General features: G+C 42.0%; 1 protein-coding gene across 3 annotated transcripts in view; it reads right to left on the bottom strand.

Moving 5' to 3' along the window:
- The window catches only part of COP1 (COP1 E3 ubiquitin ligase), a 137,255-nt gene extending 119,959 nt beyond the window's left edge, over positions 1 to 17,296 (bottom strand). For 2 of the 3 annotated variants that reach the window (XM_063343118.1, XM_063343120.1), the window contains exons 1-6: positions 16,754 to 17,296; positions 10,360 to 10,419; positions 8,778 to 8,875; positions 7,340 to 7,416; positions 4,224 to 4,343; positions 2,088 to 2,156 (exon numbers count right to left, since the gene is read on the bottom strand). In XM_063343118.1, coding sequence (XP_063199188.1) covers positions 2,088 to 2,156; positions 4,224 to 4,343; positions 7,340 to 7,416; positions 8,778 to 8,875; positions 10,360 to 10,419; positions 16,754 to 17,097 — 768 coding nt within the window. In that variant the 5' untranslated portion in view covers positions 17,098 to 17,296. The remainder of the gene's footprint in view (positions 1 to 2,087; positions 2,157 to 4,223; positions 4,344 to 7,339; positions 7,417 to 8,777; positions 8,876 to 10,359; positions 10,420 to 16,753) is intronic. The other variant, XM_063343119.1, reaches the window with a different exon arrangement.
- Positions 17,297 to 17,964: the final 668 nt, after the last annotated feature.

The following is a 17,964-nucleotide window of genomic DNA, read 5'->3' as shown; positions in this document are numbered from 1 at the left end:
AAAGAAAGATAGCTAGCCAGTCTGGCAAGCCATCATTTCCCTCAAAATAAATGTCAAGGCCAGATGCTAACCACTATGGCAAGGACGGAACTTACAGGCCTGCATTTCACACTGGAGTATAAAGGGGGGTAAAAATAACATCAGAAGAATTCTTGGAAATAGAGGGAACACATAAGCAGGGACAGAGAGGATCTGAAATAAGCTATCTGTCCCAATAGGCTTCAGAATGTTCCCAAGGTTGAATTCGGAGGATCTACAGCCAAAATTAAATTTCTTTAGCATTAAGAGATGCTATCCCTGCACGTTATTACTAAAGCTAAGGGCAGATGCAGATGCAATGGGAAAGGTTTCTCAAGTGCTGAAAATTATAGTCAGGGATGGAACACTGTGCTACAGTATGTTAAAAACCAGAAGCTATGCAATTTCCCTTCCCACTCAGCACATGCAAACTAAAGTAGGTATCAACAGCGCATCCTTCTGTGAGAGTTGTTCTAACTCAGTTTCAGCTGGGGGAGGAGAAAGCAAAGTCAGCACTGACTTTAAGGCACTGCCCCAAACACCCTTGCACTTGAATCACCACAGGACTACTCAAGGAAGAGCACCCTCGATAAGCTGTGTATGAAACTCCTGAAGCACCTACTTCTCAATTCACCTCCTAGACAGAGGCAGCATTACCAGGAAACTTCCCCAATAGCTTAATGGTCCCTCAAGCTCCATTGGCATTCAGTGCAAGGCATTTAATGAGCGTCGATGGACAATGGCTAAAGCCTGCATAAGTTTTGCAGTGAAGATGGGTCAAGCTCTGACATTCTCTGCATAATACTAAATATTAGTAACATAAGAAAATGAAAGTAGATGTTCTGAAGACTTGAGAAGCATTGGTAGATTAAGCCGCCACAGAATAACTTCTACCAGCATTCAAAAAGTGAAAGCTAAAAGATACCTCTATGGTTTTGAGCAATGCTTGTGTGTCTGCTGTTTAAGCAAGAGATAACAGTAATAGATATTTCTCCACTTTTTTCAAATCCTGAAAGATCAAACAGATAGTATGCTTCATACTAAACAGAATCAGAAGTATGCCGTTTTGTCCTCACCGATACCTCTAGTGATAGCCAAGATATTCTCTAGCATACATTTTCATGTGAAGTTCAGGTATCCTAATCAACAGTATTTTCACCACTTCTCATGGGATACTATGCCTAGTGTACCAGGCCCCATACTTTACAAAGGCAACTCTATCTTGGACTCAGTTTTCCCCTTTGGTTAGTTCCTTTCCATTACTCCCATTGGTTCTGGTCAGAAAGCCATGGATATCTACCTGTCAGTGGATGGACTCCAAATAACTTGCTTTGGGATGACTTCACAATCAGATCCTCAATCCATTCTGGACTCGTTGCCAGACTTGAACTCATGGTTCAACTTTGATCTTACAGTCACACTGTTGAGTTCTTCACATCTTTTATCAGAAACCACGACATCCAAGAAAGCTTGTCTTTCTGCTGTTTTCACAATCATTTTTCTAGGTTTCTGGGATATTTTTGGTATTAGGGTTTATGCATTGCATAAATGATAAGTCCCAAACCATGAAAGACCACGTATGTGATTACGGAACCCTCTCTCATTCCTCGAGACACTCATTTTGAGACAAATAAGGAAAGCGTATAGAATATTCATTCTTTTCTGACACAGCATTAATCATAGTATTTGATACAGTAAAAGAAAAAATTGAGAGGAACAATTTCACTCCTTCCCCATCTTTCAGTTTTCCCATCACAGGAAAAAAAAAAATCTTGTTTCAAGAATTTGATGTAAATTTAACAGTGAGGAATCTCTATCCTCAAGTTCCCTTCTTCCCACATCCTTCACCAGCGCGAGACAAAGAGGCAAGCAATTAAAAATTGAAGCTGTCATATGTAAAGAGATCAGTTTTCCTTGAAAGCCATGTGTCCTCTGCCTGAGGCTTCCCCAAAAACGCCTTGCCTTTTTCTTTGCAGAGATAATGCTAGGCTAACACACCACTTAAATAGAAATTAACTGGTAGAAAGCAGCAGACACCACCTCACCCACTGAAACACAAAGCAAGTTACCTCTCGTTTGTTTCTCCTGGCAACTTTGAGAAATTCCATAAGGATCTGCAATTGGGCAGCATGGGACTCCTGTAACACAGTAAATAAGAAAGTGTAACTTGTATATACATTAAGAGAAACAAACATTCACTCTATACACAGAAGTCCACACTTAGCACAGAAAGAGAGGTGAGGAAGAAAAAATGGCTTACTAAGGCAGTTTTAAGAATGGTAGTTTTACTTTGCCTCACAGGTTTTAAGGTTTTGTTTGGCTCATGACAAGTTTTTACATGAAGGCAGAAGTAGTTGTAAAAGCTCTTGCTTGTGCATTACCGAAGACTTACCAGTAAGTTGAACAAGTTTTTCTGACTACTGCATCTGAAATTGGACTTGGAATACAGGTTCCTCACAGACTTATCTTCTATCTTGGAAGATCATTAGCATCCACTTTGTGATTAACATACTAAAGCATGAAGTATTTCTACAAAAAACACCTCCCCCCAAAATTAACATTTGTGTTTATGTAAAGGGGTTACTGCTGAAGATTTCTCCAGATTGGAAAACAACAATAAAGTCACTGATGAAACTAAAACATCCCTTTCCAACCTTTCCACAACAGAACACTTACCTCAACCAGCAGCTTAATATTTTCACCCAAATTGGCCAAAAACTTGACAGGCCAAGACAAGACAAGCACAAGAGGAGAGAAAAATAAAACCTATATTCCAGCATTAATATAGCCCTAACCCTATCCTAGCATTCTGAGACTTATTTTCATAACCTACCAAAATATTTATTATTAAAGGACTATGAACATACACTCAAGAAGGATCAAGACATAGGAGCATGCAGAATTCATTAAAGGCAGATGGGACAGGACAAGTAAAGAGATTAGGATGCACGACTACTGCTTTTTTGAGATTTTCTTCCTCCCCACCCCTGTGACTGTATTTAAAGTGAAGCAAGTAAAACTAGAAAGGAAAAGGGCTTTTAAATTGTTCTTTAAGTGTCAGGTGTGTTGGGATTTTTCTTTGGTTTTGTGTGGTTTTTTTTTTTTGGTTTTTTTTTTTTTTTAAGACTTAGTATCCTTAAACGATATTCCTGCTCAGCAGCACCCATACAGTCAGTCCTGTGCCCACTTTGTTTCAGATGTGTCACAAGTGACACAAAAAGGCTTCGGGGGGGGGGGGGGGGGGGGGGGGGAGTTTCTACTCTGAAGGTAGAAACAATAAAAGAGTTATGTACAAGTCCCCACACAACAAAGTAAGTTAACAGTTTTGCTAGGAGTCAGTAAACATATTTTTGGGTTACTTTCCTTCCATCAGAACCACAAGTTGTGTAAATATTGATTCTGCAAGAGTGAATAAGATAAGCCATTGCCAATATAACTTTTCCTCACCAGTTTTAAAGCACCATCAAAACACACCCTCCCTACCCAAAGTTCACTAGGCCAAATTTTGTAACACAGTTTAATTTACAAGGTCTGGCTCTCATAAATGGAAAATGGTCACTTGAGACCAGCAGCATGGAATGGACAAAAACATGAGAACTATCCCAAACCAGCTATATTTCAGGTAAATCATAGGAATAGCTTACTTCATATTGTATAAATCTTCAAGCCAGCCTCATAAAGAGAACAACTGAACTTTTCTTTCAAGCACTAAATACTAAAAAAGTCTTCAGGGATGGCAGTCATCCAGGTTTGTTCAGTTCCAGTAGAAACTGGAAGGTGTGATCTTTTTAACATGGTCACTGAGTTTATTTCTTAACCTATATTTCGCTTCATGCTTATTACCAAGATAGATATGGTATTTACAACAGTCAATTAGTAGACATCTTCATATGCACTTCTCTCTTCTGCTACCCACTTTCTCTTCTCCTTTTCCATTTTCCCTGCTTTTCCTTTCCCTTCCATATAACCCTGCCAGCAGCAACACTACAAGCATGTTATGGGCGTCACAGTTAAAATGTTAGTTTGCTACAAAGGTCAGCGAGATGGCCAACTTTTCAACACCAAAATGCAAGAGAAAATTCTGAGCATTTAATCTGGCAATAGAATCTTACTACAAGAAGACAAAGGCACGAAAAAAAAAAAACAACCAAACTACAGCTCACTAGATAATGGTGTTCATTTAAATAAAACAAGAGACTTCTTACTGCTTCCAACTGCTTCTTCTTTTGCACCAGCAGCTCCAGCATCAGGTTGACATTGGCCAAGTCAAGATTGTCTTGATCAGTCCCCAGTAAATCTTGAATTATCTGCCACCTATGGCCATTCTAGAAAGAAAACAAGAGATGTTGGAGAGACACTGAGTTCAAGGCATCCAGGGCTATATCCAGCAACAGCCATTAAAACAACATCACAGTATTTCATCCCTTTGTAAAAATTTCAAAACAATTTTCAGGAATCAGAATTCCCAGTTCTCACACATGTACAGGATATAGCTCTTCTGTCCTACTGTGTAACTGCTTATCTTATTTGGAAGATATTTGCACTTTATGAGCACATAGCTGCTGCTGCTAGGAAGAGATTATTTCACAGCCACAATTTTATCTGATTTGTGTCCTAGTTTCTGAGAACATGTTTCTATGGGGAGAAAGAAAAAACAGGTTTATCTAAGCTTAGTTGGATTACATCTATCTGAAATACTGTTAAGTGGCAATACCTTTTAATTTTTTTACTCAAGTAATAGGTAAAGGCCTTCAAATGGAAGAACATACTATCAGCTTAGTTTTTCTATTCTCACCTCCCACACTACTCCTCTTAAGAGTATTTTCATGGGAAACATGAGAGAAGGAAAGAAGATGGAGATCATCAGGGTGATCTTCTCATTCAACCTGTTAGAGCTGAGAAGGGACTCCTCAGAGACCCAGGATACCACCATGCAGCCCATTCTTCCCTAAAGGCTGTTTGCTCTTCTCTTCGTCAGTAAATCATGTGAAAAAAAAAGTATCTTTTAGCACAAGAGAACATGAATAATAGGTTAATGCTAATACAGCCTTACATTAAAAAAGCCTCAGGAACCAAAAGGAACAGCTGAAAGGTCTTTAGGCCTTCTAAGAAACAAAGCCAGACTAAAAAAATCCTTTCTATAAAAGCTATGATACTAGATCAAGGTATTTAAATTGCAAGAACTAGAAATGCAATCCAGTCTAAACCAGACACTTTATAGGAGGTTGTAGCCTATTTACAGTGGCTAGATTAAGAAAAATAAAAACTGTAAAATCGATATAGAACACAACTTTTTTTACACAACTCTCAACAGAACCCATAGAGACCAGAGGCAAAAACTCAATTCCAATCCTTAACAACAAAAATATAATTCTTGTTGACTTGCTTAAAAATTAAGACAAATTTTAACATACTAATGTGCTAGTTAAATGTACTACTGCTAAATTAATCAGAAAGCTTCAAAGATGCCTTAACATGATTTTTTAATGAGACAAATCCGTGATTGAGAAATGGTGCATTTGCTGCAATGTGTCTTGAATGACTTCACTTACTACCAGAAGTAATACAAAAGAACAGGCCCATTAAGGAGCTGGTACAACAACAAGGTTTCTCTTTTTAGAGATGTCAGTATTTTTTTTTTTTATTTGCTGCCAAAAGGTAGACACAACACTGTTTTAGGCATGAAGTCATGGTAGATTTCCACTTATTGGTAATTATCTAACATGGATGCATTTACAGGCATAGTTTTTAGAAGTGCACTATGAGAAAGTAAAACCAATTTCCAAGAAGTTACTTACTGTATGTGCCTTCAGGTCAATTGTGTGCATTTCAAACCAGATGTGGTTTATGCATATTTTATATAGAATATGGTATAGGCACATTTTATATTGAATATAAAAAACTGAGTAAAGCAACGAATCCTTAAAGCATGCTCTTTTCTAAAGCATACAACTGCTGAAAGACTGGCTTCTGCAATGCAGTCCCAAAATTAACACTTCAATAGAAGGGGTTTTTAAGTGACTGTCATGGTTTCAGCTGGGATGGAGTTGACTTTCTTGCTGGCAGCTGGTGTGGTGCTGTGTTTTGGAGTTGGGATGGGAGTGGTATTGATGGCGCACTGATGTTTTTCGTTGTTGCTAAGCAGTCAAGGTCTTTTCTACTCCTCACATCGCCCCACCAGCAAGTAGGCTGTGAGTGCACAAAGAGCTGGGAGGAGACACAGCCAGGACATCTGACCCCAACTGACCAAAGGGCTATTCCATGCCATGTAACATCATGCTCAGTATGTAAAGCTGTGGGAAGAAGGAAGCAGGGGGAGTTATGGTGTTTTGTCTTCCCAAGTAACCATGGCACATGATGGAACCCGGCTTTCCTGGAGATGGCTGAACACCTGCCTGCCAATGGAAGCAGTGAATGAATTCCTTGTTTTGCTTTGCTTGCGTGCACAGCTTTTACTTTACTCATTAAACTGTCTTTATCTCAACCCACAAGTTTTCCTTATTTTTTTTCCAATTCTCCCCATCCCACCACAGGGGCAGCGGGAGAAGTGAACGAGTGGCTGCATGGTCCCAGTTGTCAGCTAGGGTTAAATCACAACACTGACAAAAACAGGGGCTCTGTGATTTTTAATATTATTTTGCAACCTTATTTTGAGTTACACAAGCCAAAGAAGCCAGACATAGCAAGACAAATACGCAAGTTTCACGGTTAGCGTCATATATTCTTTTTGATCTTAGTGTACGAGAGCATCCACTGCTGCTGTAAAGGGGTTTTCATGAACTGAGAACACAGATCATGGTCTGATTTGTGACATGAAGCAAGTCTAGAAGATACCTAGGCAGTTTTATCTGGGATCAGAGCCAGAACACCAGCACTCCAAGTGCATCCTTCTCCCTCTTGTGGTTGCTAACAGCTTTCCTCCAATTTCCCTGCAGAACACAGCTTCTCACATGTGATCAGACAAGCCCATGGCACTTTTAATCATCCATTACTCTCATTGTTGCTGTAGTTTCCAACACTGAATGAAAATTAGTACTTTTAAACAAGTGTGCTTCTGTGGATAGGTTCCCAGGTTACATTTAATACATCATATGACACTCAGCTATGCTAACGCAGCCTATCTCTACACACATATTGCTGGCAGGAAGAATGAGAGTTAACAAGGTTGAAGGGATCTAGTGACACTGATATTGGTATTATTCTCTCATGAAGCAAGTTAAAGCATCAGCTCAGCAGTATTTCTTCTAAATTAAGCCACATAATGATGGAATTGCATTACAGAACCATTAAATAAATATAAAGTAAGAAAGTTGGAACATACGGTGCTACTCACTGAATGGTCCAGTTTGAGTCTTTTCTCCTCAGATCTTTGCTTCTGTTTAAGAATAAGTTCATTGACTAAAAAATAAACAAACAGGATGTCAGAGAAGAGATGGATTATTTAAAGTTCACAAAAAAGTACGAAAAATTCTGTCTCAATATTTTTACTTTAGTTATTAATTCCACAGTAAGTTCATCAGTAATTAAAACAGATCTTAATTTTTTTCCTCACCAATTTATTCCTTGATTTTTTTTGGTAAAGTATATAAAGATTTTTTTTTTAAAAAAAAAAAAACCAAACCATCAACAAACACAATGCCTAAACATTCCCCAAACTGTTTCAGTTCCTTTTTCTAAGCATCCATGGTTCTTTGACAAAGTTTTTCAACTCCAAGACAGAACTGCATCACAGAATAGTATGAGGGGGAAAAAACAACATTAACCCGTATACTACAGGCTAAAAACAAGTACAGACAAATAGAATAACTTTTTTTCTTTTAATCACTACTGTATGCATTTTTAAAGATAAATTTTTGCTACGGTTTTATTTCACACCGATTTAATGAGTAGCGTAAAGACAGAGAGATAACCTCAACCTTTCACACACACACATACAAGCTCTTCTCCCTCTGTACAGATTTCAAACCCCTTAATGTAGGTGTATGGCAGCAATGCCCTATGGCCTAACACATCCTCCAAGACCTGCCTCAGCACCACCTTCAGAACAACATGCTTGGGTCTAAATCAGGATGCCCATTTCTGAAGCATTCCACAGCTACCGTGGCTTTTAATCTATTTACTATTAAATGGATATCGCAGCATATGAAATCAAGATTTGATTGTTTTGATATTTCACACTGCAATGTGTTTCCTTTGATCTTTTCTCCCCATAATAAAGTTTTAAACTCTATTTCCAGTCAGGAAGACTTCCCTTCTCTGTTTAAAAAGCAATCAATTAGGGTCACATATTTATGTGTATGAATATTTTTTCCTGTATGATTTATGTATATACATCACATTGACCTCACTGCAGTAGCAAAAATAGTACAATATGTATTTCAGCCTCCCCCCTTCAGCGTCCATGCTTTGTAAACAGGGCATATTCCTGATTATTAGACAGATAACAGTGCAAGAAAACAAAATAAAGAGATTCAAATCTAACCATCAGAAAAGCATCTTCGTTTTGCTTTTCTTAGCATGCAAACAGCATGTCAGTCTCACTACTGTAACTCTGCATACAGAACCGCTGGAGGCAATGGAATATTAACAATTTATGCTACTAACCACTTTTTTTAAAATAAAAAAAAAAACACAGTTGACCAGAGGACTGATGTTTGGATTTTATTTTCAGTATCCAGAAGCCAGTTACTTACAGGATGAATTTACAAGTGCCCGCATTCCTAACAACTGTTTCTCACGCAAGCAAGCCTAGAGCTCACCTAAGAAGTTGGGATAAAGATGATCTATGTTGTCCACAACATAGTTGCATTTGGGACATCTGTTATTGTCCTCCAAGCTCTGGTGAATACATTTATAGCTGTTTAAAAACATTAAAAAAAATACAAGAAACAAAAAAGTGAGTAAACATGAAGGAACAAAACATAAGCACCAGGTAAATAATATTAACCTTAGATAACATGTACATTGTGTTGCCAGCTAACAGCTGCATTGACAAGATCCTCCAGTGGAGTCAGAACATTCCAATACACTTAGAGCATGCTACAGCAGAAAGACAGCAAAGTTTCTTGACAAGAATTACAAAAGGGGTTTAAGTACTTCACTCTTATTTCAATGAGGATTGTGGCAACGTGGATATTTCAGCCACGCTTCCATCTCGAATTTATGCCCCTCTTCCACAGGTAGAGCTAATAAACAGACTGTGTTATTCAGAAGCAACTCTTCTAGATTAGCCAAATACTTATCAAGAAACATTAAAAGCTGTTACACACTTTGTGTAATTGAGCACAGAAGAAATACCTTCACCAACTTCTCACATTTCCCCCCACCCCCTGGCTGTTGTTCCTACCAAAAGTGACTTCAGAGGTGCTCTCTGTCGAGCTGTAGGGACAAGCTCTGTCCCCTCAATCTCTGTCGAGCTTGAGGGACAGAGTAACTACAAGATGCACATCAAGTTTAAGCATCTCACTAAGAACCTAGCTTCAGGTTGACTGCTGGCAAAGACATCATGTGACAATGTTGTTCGTTCTTTCCACATAAAAATATTTGAATACTCCTCATCTTGGACTTCTAAAAAAGTTACAGATCACAGGGATAAAGTTACCATAGAGGGTGCAAAATCAGCTGTTATCTTGCCTGTTGCAGGTCAAAACATTTCTGACAGTTAACTGAATCTGCTGCTTGAGGAATTGCTTTATGCGCTAAAATATTACTTCTTGTAAGAGATAGGCAATTTATTTCTAGTTAACAGATACTGTAAGAGTTTAATCTACACAGGACATTAAAACATCATAGTTCAACATTTATTCCAATCCCTACTTGACAGCAGGAGCAGCAGACAGTTCCACATCTGCCCCTTGAGGGTTCTTGTACTTCTGCATGGAACATTTGCTCCTCCTGACAGCCAGAGATAACACACTGGCTGAAAAAGAAGTGGACCTTGGGCCATTTCAACACAACAGAAATAAGTCTGAAGCACATCCTCTCTCAAAAAGCTTAACAGAATTGCAATAGACAATGTGCAAGCCACTTCAAACTGTATGGTCGTGCACAAAGGCAAGGAGGACCTCCCAACAGTCACTCTGGGTTCTGGATGCTACCAACAGTTTATGACTATTTTATTTCTTTACAGAGGAAATATGGTGGTACATTTCTTGTTTTAAAAACTAAAACAACTTTTTTTTAATCCAACTGGTACCCATCTTAAAATTTTATTTCAACCTCTTTTTTCGGTGCGGGGACAGGAAAGTAACAAAAACTCAGAAGGAAAGGGATTCACAACAATGTCAGTCCTCACATGCTGCAAGAAATGGACATTTTGCATAATATCAAAAAAAGTCTTACCAGAAGCTGTGTCCACATTTTGTCATGTAAGCTTCTTCAATCATATCAAAACAGATGGGGCTGAAAACAAAACCAAAAAAGAAAAAAATCACAACGATGTCTTTTTATGTTAAAAAAGGAAGGAAAATATTAATTCAAAGCAGCCACCTAATCACTCTTGGGTAGTATTTTCTATTTGTAAAATGAAAGAGGACACAAGCACAACAGCAACCAGGCAGTATAAAGATCAAAAGGGCAATCACCAGTTCTTTGGACTCAGAATGATACTACAGTTTGCTACAATTAGAAACCAGGTAAGCATTCACTCTTGAAGCTATCAACAGCTGCAAGCCACCCAAAGCCAGAATACCTTCAACCAGCAAGGCTGCAGAAAACCCTCCTAACCATCTGTACTAGGTCTCCAAGAGCATGTAAAAAACCCACAATTTTTACATGAACACACATATGGTATTTATAAGTGACACCAAAATTAGTTTATCCTTCCTTTGCTCAGCCAATAGCTGTCTATAATTTTAAAAAGTGATGCACAGAACAGAAACAGTAATGATGTCATGAGAACAAGAATTAATAAGCAGGAGGAGAAAGAAGTTGCCAATGAGGGGGTGTGCCTCCGCAGAGCACTGCCAGGGAGCACGCTGGCTGATGAAGAGCACAGTGCAGTACAGTGAAGGTACAGTGCAAACAAAAGAGGTTACCAACAGTCAAGCACTGTGTTAACAAAGTCAAAGGAGGACACAGGAAAGGTAGAATACGAGACTGTTAATAAGGAAGACAGAGGAATGCAAATGACAAGGGCTTTTGTTTTTTCCAACACTAATTAGTGACCCAAGTGCAGCCAGCTCTCTGGGAGGGATCAGCAAGGACCAAGCAGGGAGGTGAAAAGAAGAATGTGCAAGCAAGCAGTGCTCCACAGGAACCTGAGCAAGACTAGAGACATAGGAATTCAGTGAGCTGGGTAGGGGAAGAAATCTGTTTCAATATCAAGTGGCTGTGACATGTTTTAAAAGAAAATGAAACACAAATGAAAGCAGAGGAGAGATGCATCTTACTTCCCAAGACTCCTACAGCTGCTCTCCCTGATAACTGGTAAGATATGCTGCCACATACATACTCATCTTCAGGTCTTGGACAGCTATCCAGTAAGACACTGTGGACAGCAACGTCAGTTCTGCACGTAACACATACCAGCTGTGTCAGACGCTTCACCTTGCTTTCAAGCCCTTACAGAGATCGAAAAATGCTCTCCTTTCACTCCCACAAGTCCACACCAAGCTCAGAGAGGTTTTCACCAGCATTTGTTTTCTTCAGAAACAGCCTCCTCCCACCTTCTGCCCACAAGGCAGTTCCCACAGAATGAGCTGTTAATAAACTGTTAACAACTTTTGAAAAGCAGGAATCTTTTTGAATCCAAGATCAACCCCCCAGATCTCAGACTGAAATAAGCAATGCTTGGCTGAGCAGGGGAGGGGAGCACCTCAATTTCTCTCCTTGTTAGTACTCCACAGAAGTCATTCCTCCTTTCTGTCACCCATTTTAGAGGATACTAACATTTGTTATCCCATTAGGCATTTAAAAATAGGAAGGAGGAAACATTTCTTAAATACTTATTTTTAAGCCCATAAAGGGGAAGCTGTGGCCCCTGCCAATGCAATCCCCCTCCAAATGACCAAACTGGAAAACATGGATGCCTTGGAAGGTTTGTCCGACCTCACACACAAACCAGGTTGTCTTAAATATTCCACAAAATCATCTGTATAAACACAATGTAAAGGCAAATGGATCAAACCAGAATGCTACTCTGAACCAACTAAGCCACCAATTCTGTTCCTCAAAATAAGCCTCCAAAATAATTAACACACACCTGTCCCTCTTCGACCCTGACAGACCCTTCTCTGCACACCATTTGTCTTGAACTCCTGAAGTTGGTGCTACTGTTTCCAAGTTAGAAGTTATTTACTTTCAAGGCACTATTTAGTCAGAATAAATTATGAGCCAATAAGGGTGGATTAATAAGGTGAGAGTTATGCATCTTTACATTCTATTAGCTGGCGTTTAAAAAAAGAAAGTCAAAGACTTATGAGTGTCTAAGGTTGGTTTCTCCCCACTGATTACGAACAGCTTAACTTCTTCACCGCCTTCTAGTCACGTGGTATAATATAGTCCCACTCTGTGTATCACGCTAAAAACTGCTATTCCCCACAGGGCCAGATGAGATTTTTCCAGCACGGTGCTAATATCCTGCCTCCAAAAAGTGCAGCAATCAACAAGGCTGTAATGGTTTTCTGTCTGCAATAGGACATCACAAATTAGAGCTAAGAAGAGGAAGATTACCTCCTAACAGAACAGTCACCCAAGACCACTGTTCCCAAACTTACCCTCCTTCATACCAGTTTGATTGGAGATGTGACAGAGCCAAAATAGTTGAGAAAAAACAATCAAAGCCAGCCAACGCAGCCATTCAGTGCCAGAGTCATCATTAACAGAGCCTGAAGTTTCCATTAAGAACTGTTTCCCCCAAAATGCTCACTGATTTACAAGTGGAAACAAGATTGATGGTTTTTAATACTTACTGAAGCCAAGCTGGCTGTAACACATGAAAGTTGCTATGCACCAGTTGTTTTAACTTAATCTAAGACAGAGGGAAGGTTAAGAAAGTAGTGGAGTGATGGAGAAGTGAGACATAATACAGCTTGTAGTATACACCAAAAAAGTCGAGAAGCACTGAATTAAAAATATGGTAAAATCAAGGCTTCTCTACATGAGATAGCTCTTATTCTCTATTTATCTTAAGCAGCATAGCCAGGTAAAAAGGATACAAATTACTTCAGCTTACTAAAGATGTCACTGTTCTTTTCCAGATACTAATGCCTTATTTACTAACAGGTTTTTATCCAGCTCTGCAAAGGTTTAGAATTCTTTCTGTATGGGGTACACCTCAAATATGTTTTTAAATAATTTTAACCAAGTTTATGCCTCTAAGTTTTGCCAGCTGTTTTCAAGGCATCTCTCAAGAGTGCTACTGTCACACTGCTGCTACCCAACCACCTGGCTGAAGTGGTCACTATAGAATTTAAAACATGTTTCAAATTTCCTTCTGCTCCGCAGCAAACAAGACTCATTACAGTTTCTCCCTCCTATTCTGCTCCTCTTTGGCCTAAGCAGAGAGCAGAACGTGCTGCAGGCTCTGTCCTTCACATGGAAGGTGGCCAGGTTAAAGATCACTGCCATTACTATCTACTCAATATGAAACTCCAATATAACAATAGATTATAAAACCATCATTGTACACAGTCCACTGTGTTTTTAGTTTGTAGTCTCCAGGGTCAGTTTGCAGTATTCCTTACTAAAGTGGTTTGCCAGATCATGAACAACTACACTCAGCCCGTGCCTAGCATTAACAGGTAACCCACCTGAGGAAAGGACTGTTGTTAAAATCCTGCAAGTCCACCTTTAGATGTGGCACACAGCCCTTCCCACACCTGAGTTTGTTGCGTATGCCTCTCCAGGTCAGTATGCAACATCCCCTCTTCTGTACGTTCTTACTTATGCCAGAGCTCAGAAACAAGCCACTGTAGAGACAGCCTACAGTAAGATCTCCTCCATCCAGGGAGCAAAGCAGATAGTAACTGGTTTTAAAAAGGTTTAGTCAAACACTAATTGGGAGTGTTAACGTAAGACCTGGGAAAACTGCAAGCAATTACACTGCTGGACAGGAGAAAATCCTCCTATTAGAGGCTTCCCTCTCAGGTACTCTCCAGGCAACTGGGAAGAGGCCTGGCTGCAGGAACAGCACAAACTCTACCTTTAAATTCTACATCCTGCACTAAGAGAAATAAAAAGTTTCCCCTTCAGTAATAAAGTTGTCCAGTATGTCAGGCCTATTTGCTTTTCTAACTAGAGTTACACATTTCCAGGCAAAAGCTCATATATACCACAAACAGTACACAATTGCAAACTCCTGAGAGTACATTTGCTAAACATTTCACAACCTAGACTAGCAACGTATGTCAACATTTATGTTAAAGCCTAGGCCTCACATTGCTGAGATAGCACTTTCAGAAGACAGGCAGGGAAATTGCACACATTAGCACTGCTTACAGGATTTCCACTTGCACTTTGATGCTTGAAGCTCACACAAACTTCTTTACTCTTTCCCACCTTCAGTCTGGTACAGGCGGAATCTATCACTGAGTTTACAGATGTAGCTAACTGCTAGCAACTCACAGACCACGTTCGGCCAAATTATCAAGTGTTCCCTGCAGCTGGCAGCATATTGACAGCATCCTTATAGAAAAAAAAAACAACACAGCATATGGAAAACTTCTGCTTCTCAGACTGAGATATCCAAAACTTGTTTAAATCAATTATTTCGAACTGCACACACACACACCTGTCGTCTTGGACATTGCTTAGAATTCCAGGGTTGCCCAGCTGACTAACTCAAAAAGAGAGGAATACTATAATCTGCAGCTAGTGTTAATATAAGCAAGAACAAGCCCTACAGCCCACAGAAATACACTGCAGTTAAGAACCCAGATAAGTTAACTATAATCATTGTCTGCCCTTCAATATGCCCAATGTGTCTCTTGTAAATACCACTCTCACTTTAAGCATCCAGCAGCACTTCTCGATGAGGAGAAAACAGCTAATTAAACATTCTCCTTGGAGTATGCACAGTACTTACCTGCAGGAAAAAAAAAAAAAAAAAAAAACAAAAACAAACAAACAACAAGAAACTCAGCTTTTTTGAAACATCTTAAAAATACTTCAACTGGCCTACAAACTTGTTATAGATGTCATTTCCCTTCATACACCCTCATTTCTATGGCAGAAAACAAAATAGGAAATAACAGATGACTAGAAAGGGACAGGGAGCAATGGTTGCAGACCAATACTGCCAGATTATAACCATGAGGGTAACAGAGAGGCACAGGCATTTACCATCAAGTTATCCCCCATGACCAACAGCAACACAACCATCTCCCACACTAAGCACCCTTAAATCCACCTAACATGGCCTAGAGCCTTCAGCAATGCAGGACGTCAGCTGATTACAGCTGTGCTCTCATCCCAATTCTGCTACTGACCAAAGGACTACTTATAGTAATAAGTAATAATAAAAAGTTACTGCTTATTACTAGTAAGAAGTAGTTACTGTTTTTTCTGCCGCTAAGTTTTTAGCAGCTTCAGGTTCTCACTTCAATAGCAAGGATATTTCCTATCTACTTTGCTAGACAGTTTACAAAGCTGTAAAATCAAGCCTACAGGTTTTTGAGACAATGCCTGTCCGGTGGAGATATCAAACATCCAACCATCACTGTAAGTCAGATTTGTCAGACAAAGTCAACTTTGAAGCTGTGGCCCATTTCTTTTCCTCCTTTTTCCATTTCTTCACGATACATGACTTCCCTACAACTTAAGCTTCTTTCCAGTATCTCTTCTCTCTTTCTCTCAGATGTGAGCACTTACCCCTACTTTCTGTTCTCACATTTTAGTACACCCAACCAGCAATAAAAATTAAACCTACTCCTTATGTTAGGAGGTTTGAAACCCACTAGCAATGGGCTCTCTTTAAAACTGCCAATTACCAGCAGTTCTCAAACCATGCATAGTAGTGGGCCTCGGTCTACCACTTCTGCTGAAAGAGTATTTCCAGCTACAGGCTGCAGCTTTGGCCAAACATTAGAAGGACAGCATCTGAATGGCTTCAAGAAAAGTCTTTATCCCGTCATCGCCAGGATTTCTCACTCAGCTGGTTTTAGGTGCCAGACTGACACAAACCTTATTGCTGTTTCAAACTAGCCAACGTTTTGCGGCGAGGAAATCCTCAGATCCCCGTCCACAGGAGCACAGAATCCTCCGCTGGCTCCTCTTCCAGAGATCAGAGCAGGGCAGCACAAGGACTCTGGAGGGGCTACCATCTCACCCACGGGAGGCCGGAGCCCCTCCAGCCCCTGCCGCAGCTACGCCACCCAGGAAAACAGGGCATTTGCTTGCAATGTCAACACGTTATGAGGAAACACCTCACATTGCGGGTCCTTTCCAGTAAGTTGGGCCACTCCAGAGGGTTGCCAAGGAGGAACCTGCTGGAAATTACCTGATTTTGCTTAAAAACAGATAAGGTGAAAGCAAAGCTACACACAATTACACTTGGGGCCAAAAAGCAAACAGATAGCCACAAAGCGAGGAAAATAAACCCAAAACCATAACCCCTCGAGGGCCACTGGACGTACAACAGCCTCTTTCCCCTCAGAGAATCCCTGAGGTGCCGCTGTCGGCTGCTCCGTCCTCCCGCCGCTATTTTACACCACCCCGGGCTACCAGACAGCACGGCGGCGCCCCGGCTTCCCTCAGCGGGGTAGCGGGTGCCGCTATCGCGACATATCGCACTCACCAGACGAAGTCGTTGCTCTTGTCCTCGTAGGAGTTGATGAGCCCGTTGCAGAGCGGGGTGAGCAGCGGCCTCTTCCTGCTGCCGCCGCCGCCGCCCGCGCCGCTACCGCCACCTCCCCCGGAGGAGCCGCCGCCGCCACCGCCGGGCCGCGCCGCCGCCGCCAGCCGGGCCAGCCCCGAGCCTGACACGGCGGCCGCCACCAGCACAGGCCTCGCTGCCGCGCCGCTTGAGGAGGACGAGCCCGGCGCCATGGCCGCCGAAGAGGAGGAGGAAGAGGAGGAGGAGGCGGCCGGGGTGGCGGCGGGCGGCGCAGCGGAGTGCGGTGGCGGGCGGCTGCCCGACATGCCGAGGCCGGGCCGGGCCGAGCTGAGCTGAGCCGAGCCGAGCCGAGGGTAGAGCGGCCTCAGCGCATCCCCGCGCGCGGCGCCGCGGGAACAATAAAGTTCGTTCAAAGAAAAAAAAAAAAAGCCAGGGTGAAAAAAAACCCCAAACCAAAAACCACGCCCGCCCGCACGTCCCTAGCCCGGCGCTTGTTCAAGCTTTATTGACAGGCGGACAGCCCGCCACGCATGCGCGGCCCGGGGCGGGGCCGCGCTCCCTGCGGGGTGGGACGGGTGGGGGATCCTCGGCCCTGTGTCCCCTTAGCGCCGCGGGCCTTACGTTCTCCGCTTGCCCCGGGACGGCTCGTCAGGTCGGGCATTCCCGGGGTGCCGCCGGCAGGCTTGGCAGCAGCAGGTTCGGGGCTATGTGACAGGGCGCCGGGCGGCTCGGGGGCCCGCCCGCCCCGCCGAAGGCCACACGGGACGAAGCTTGTTGTAAGCAAGGAGACATTCCCTCCTGACACCACATCTCCATCAGACAGTGCGGCAGCGCTGGGGAGGAAGGCTGCCAGTCTCTCCCTTGCGGGGGGAAAGCTGCCGAGCTCTCCTTCAGACGCCATTGCTGGCCACTCGGCCCCTCAGCGCCACAGAGCAGGTCCCACGAAGGGGCAGGGCTGATCTGAGTCTCACAGGGTGCGCTCACCCACAGTTAATTATCTTAAATGACATACTGCGAAGAGCAGCTGTGCGCTTGCTGAGCTTTACCCTGGGTATGGAACGTTGTTCAGCCCCACAGAAAGGCCTCCAGTAGCGATTTAACAGGTTTTGCCGGCCTTGAGCTGCCTGGGCAGGTGGGAATCCCACTAACCAGGCCCACAGGGTGTTCCAGTT

This window comes from Chroicocephalus ridibundus, chromosome 8, assembly GCF_963924245.1.
Source record: "Chroicocephalus ridibundus chromosome 8, bChrRid1.1, whole genome shotgun sequence".
NCBI lineage: Eukaryota > Metazoa > Chordata > Aves > Charadriiformes > Laridae > Chroicocephalus > Chroicocephalus ridibundus.
This window is presented reverse-complemented; position numbering and strand designations above follow the sequence as displayed.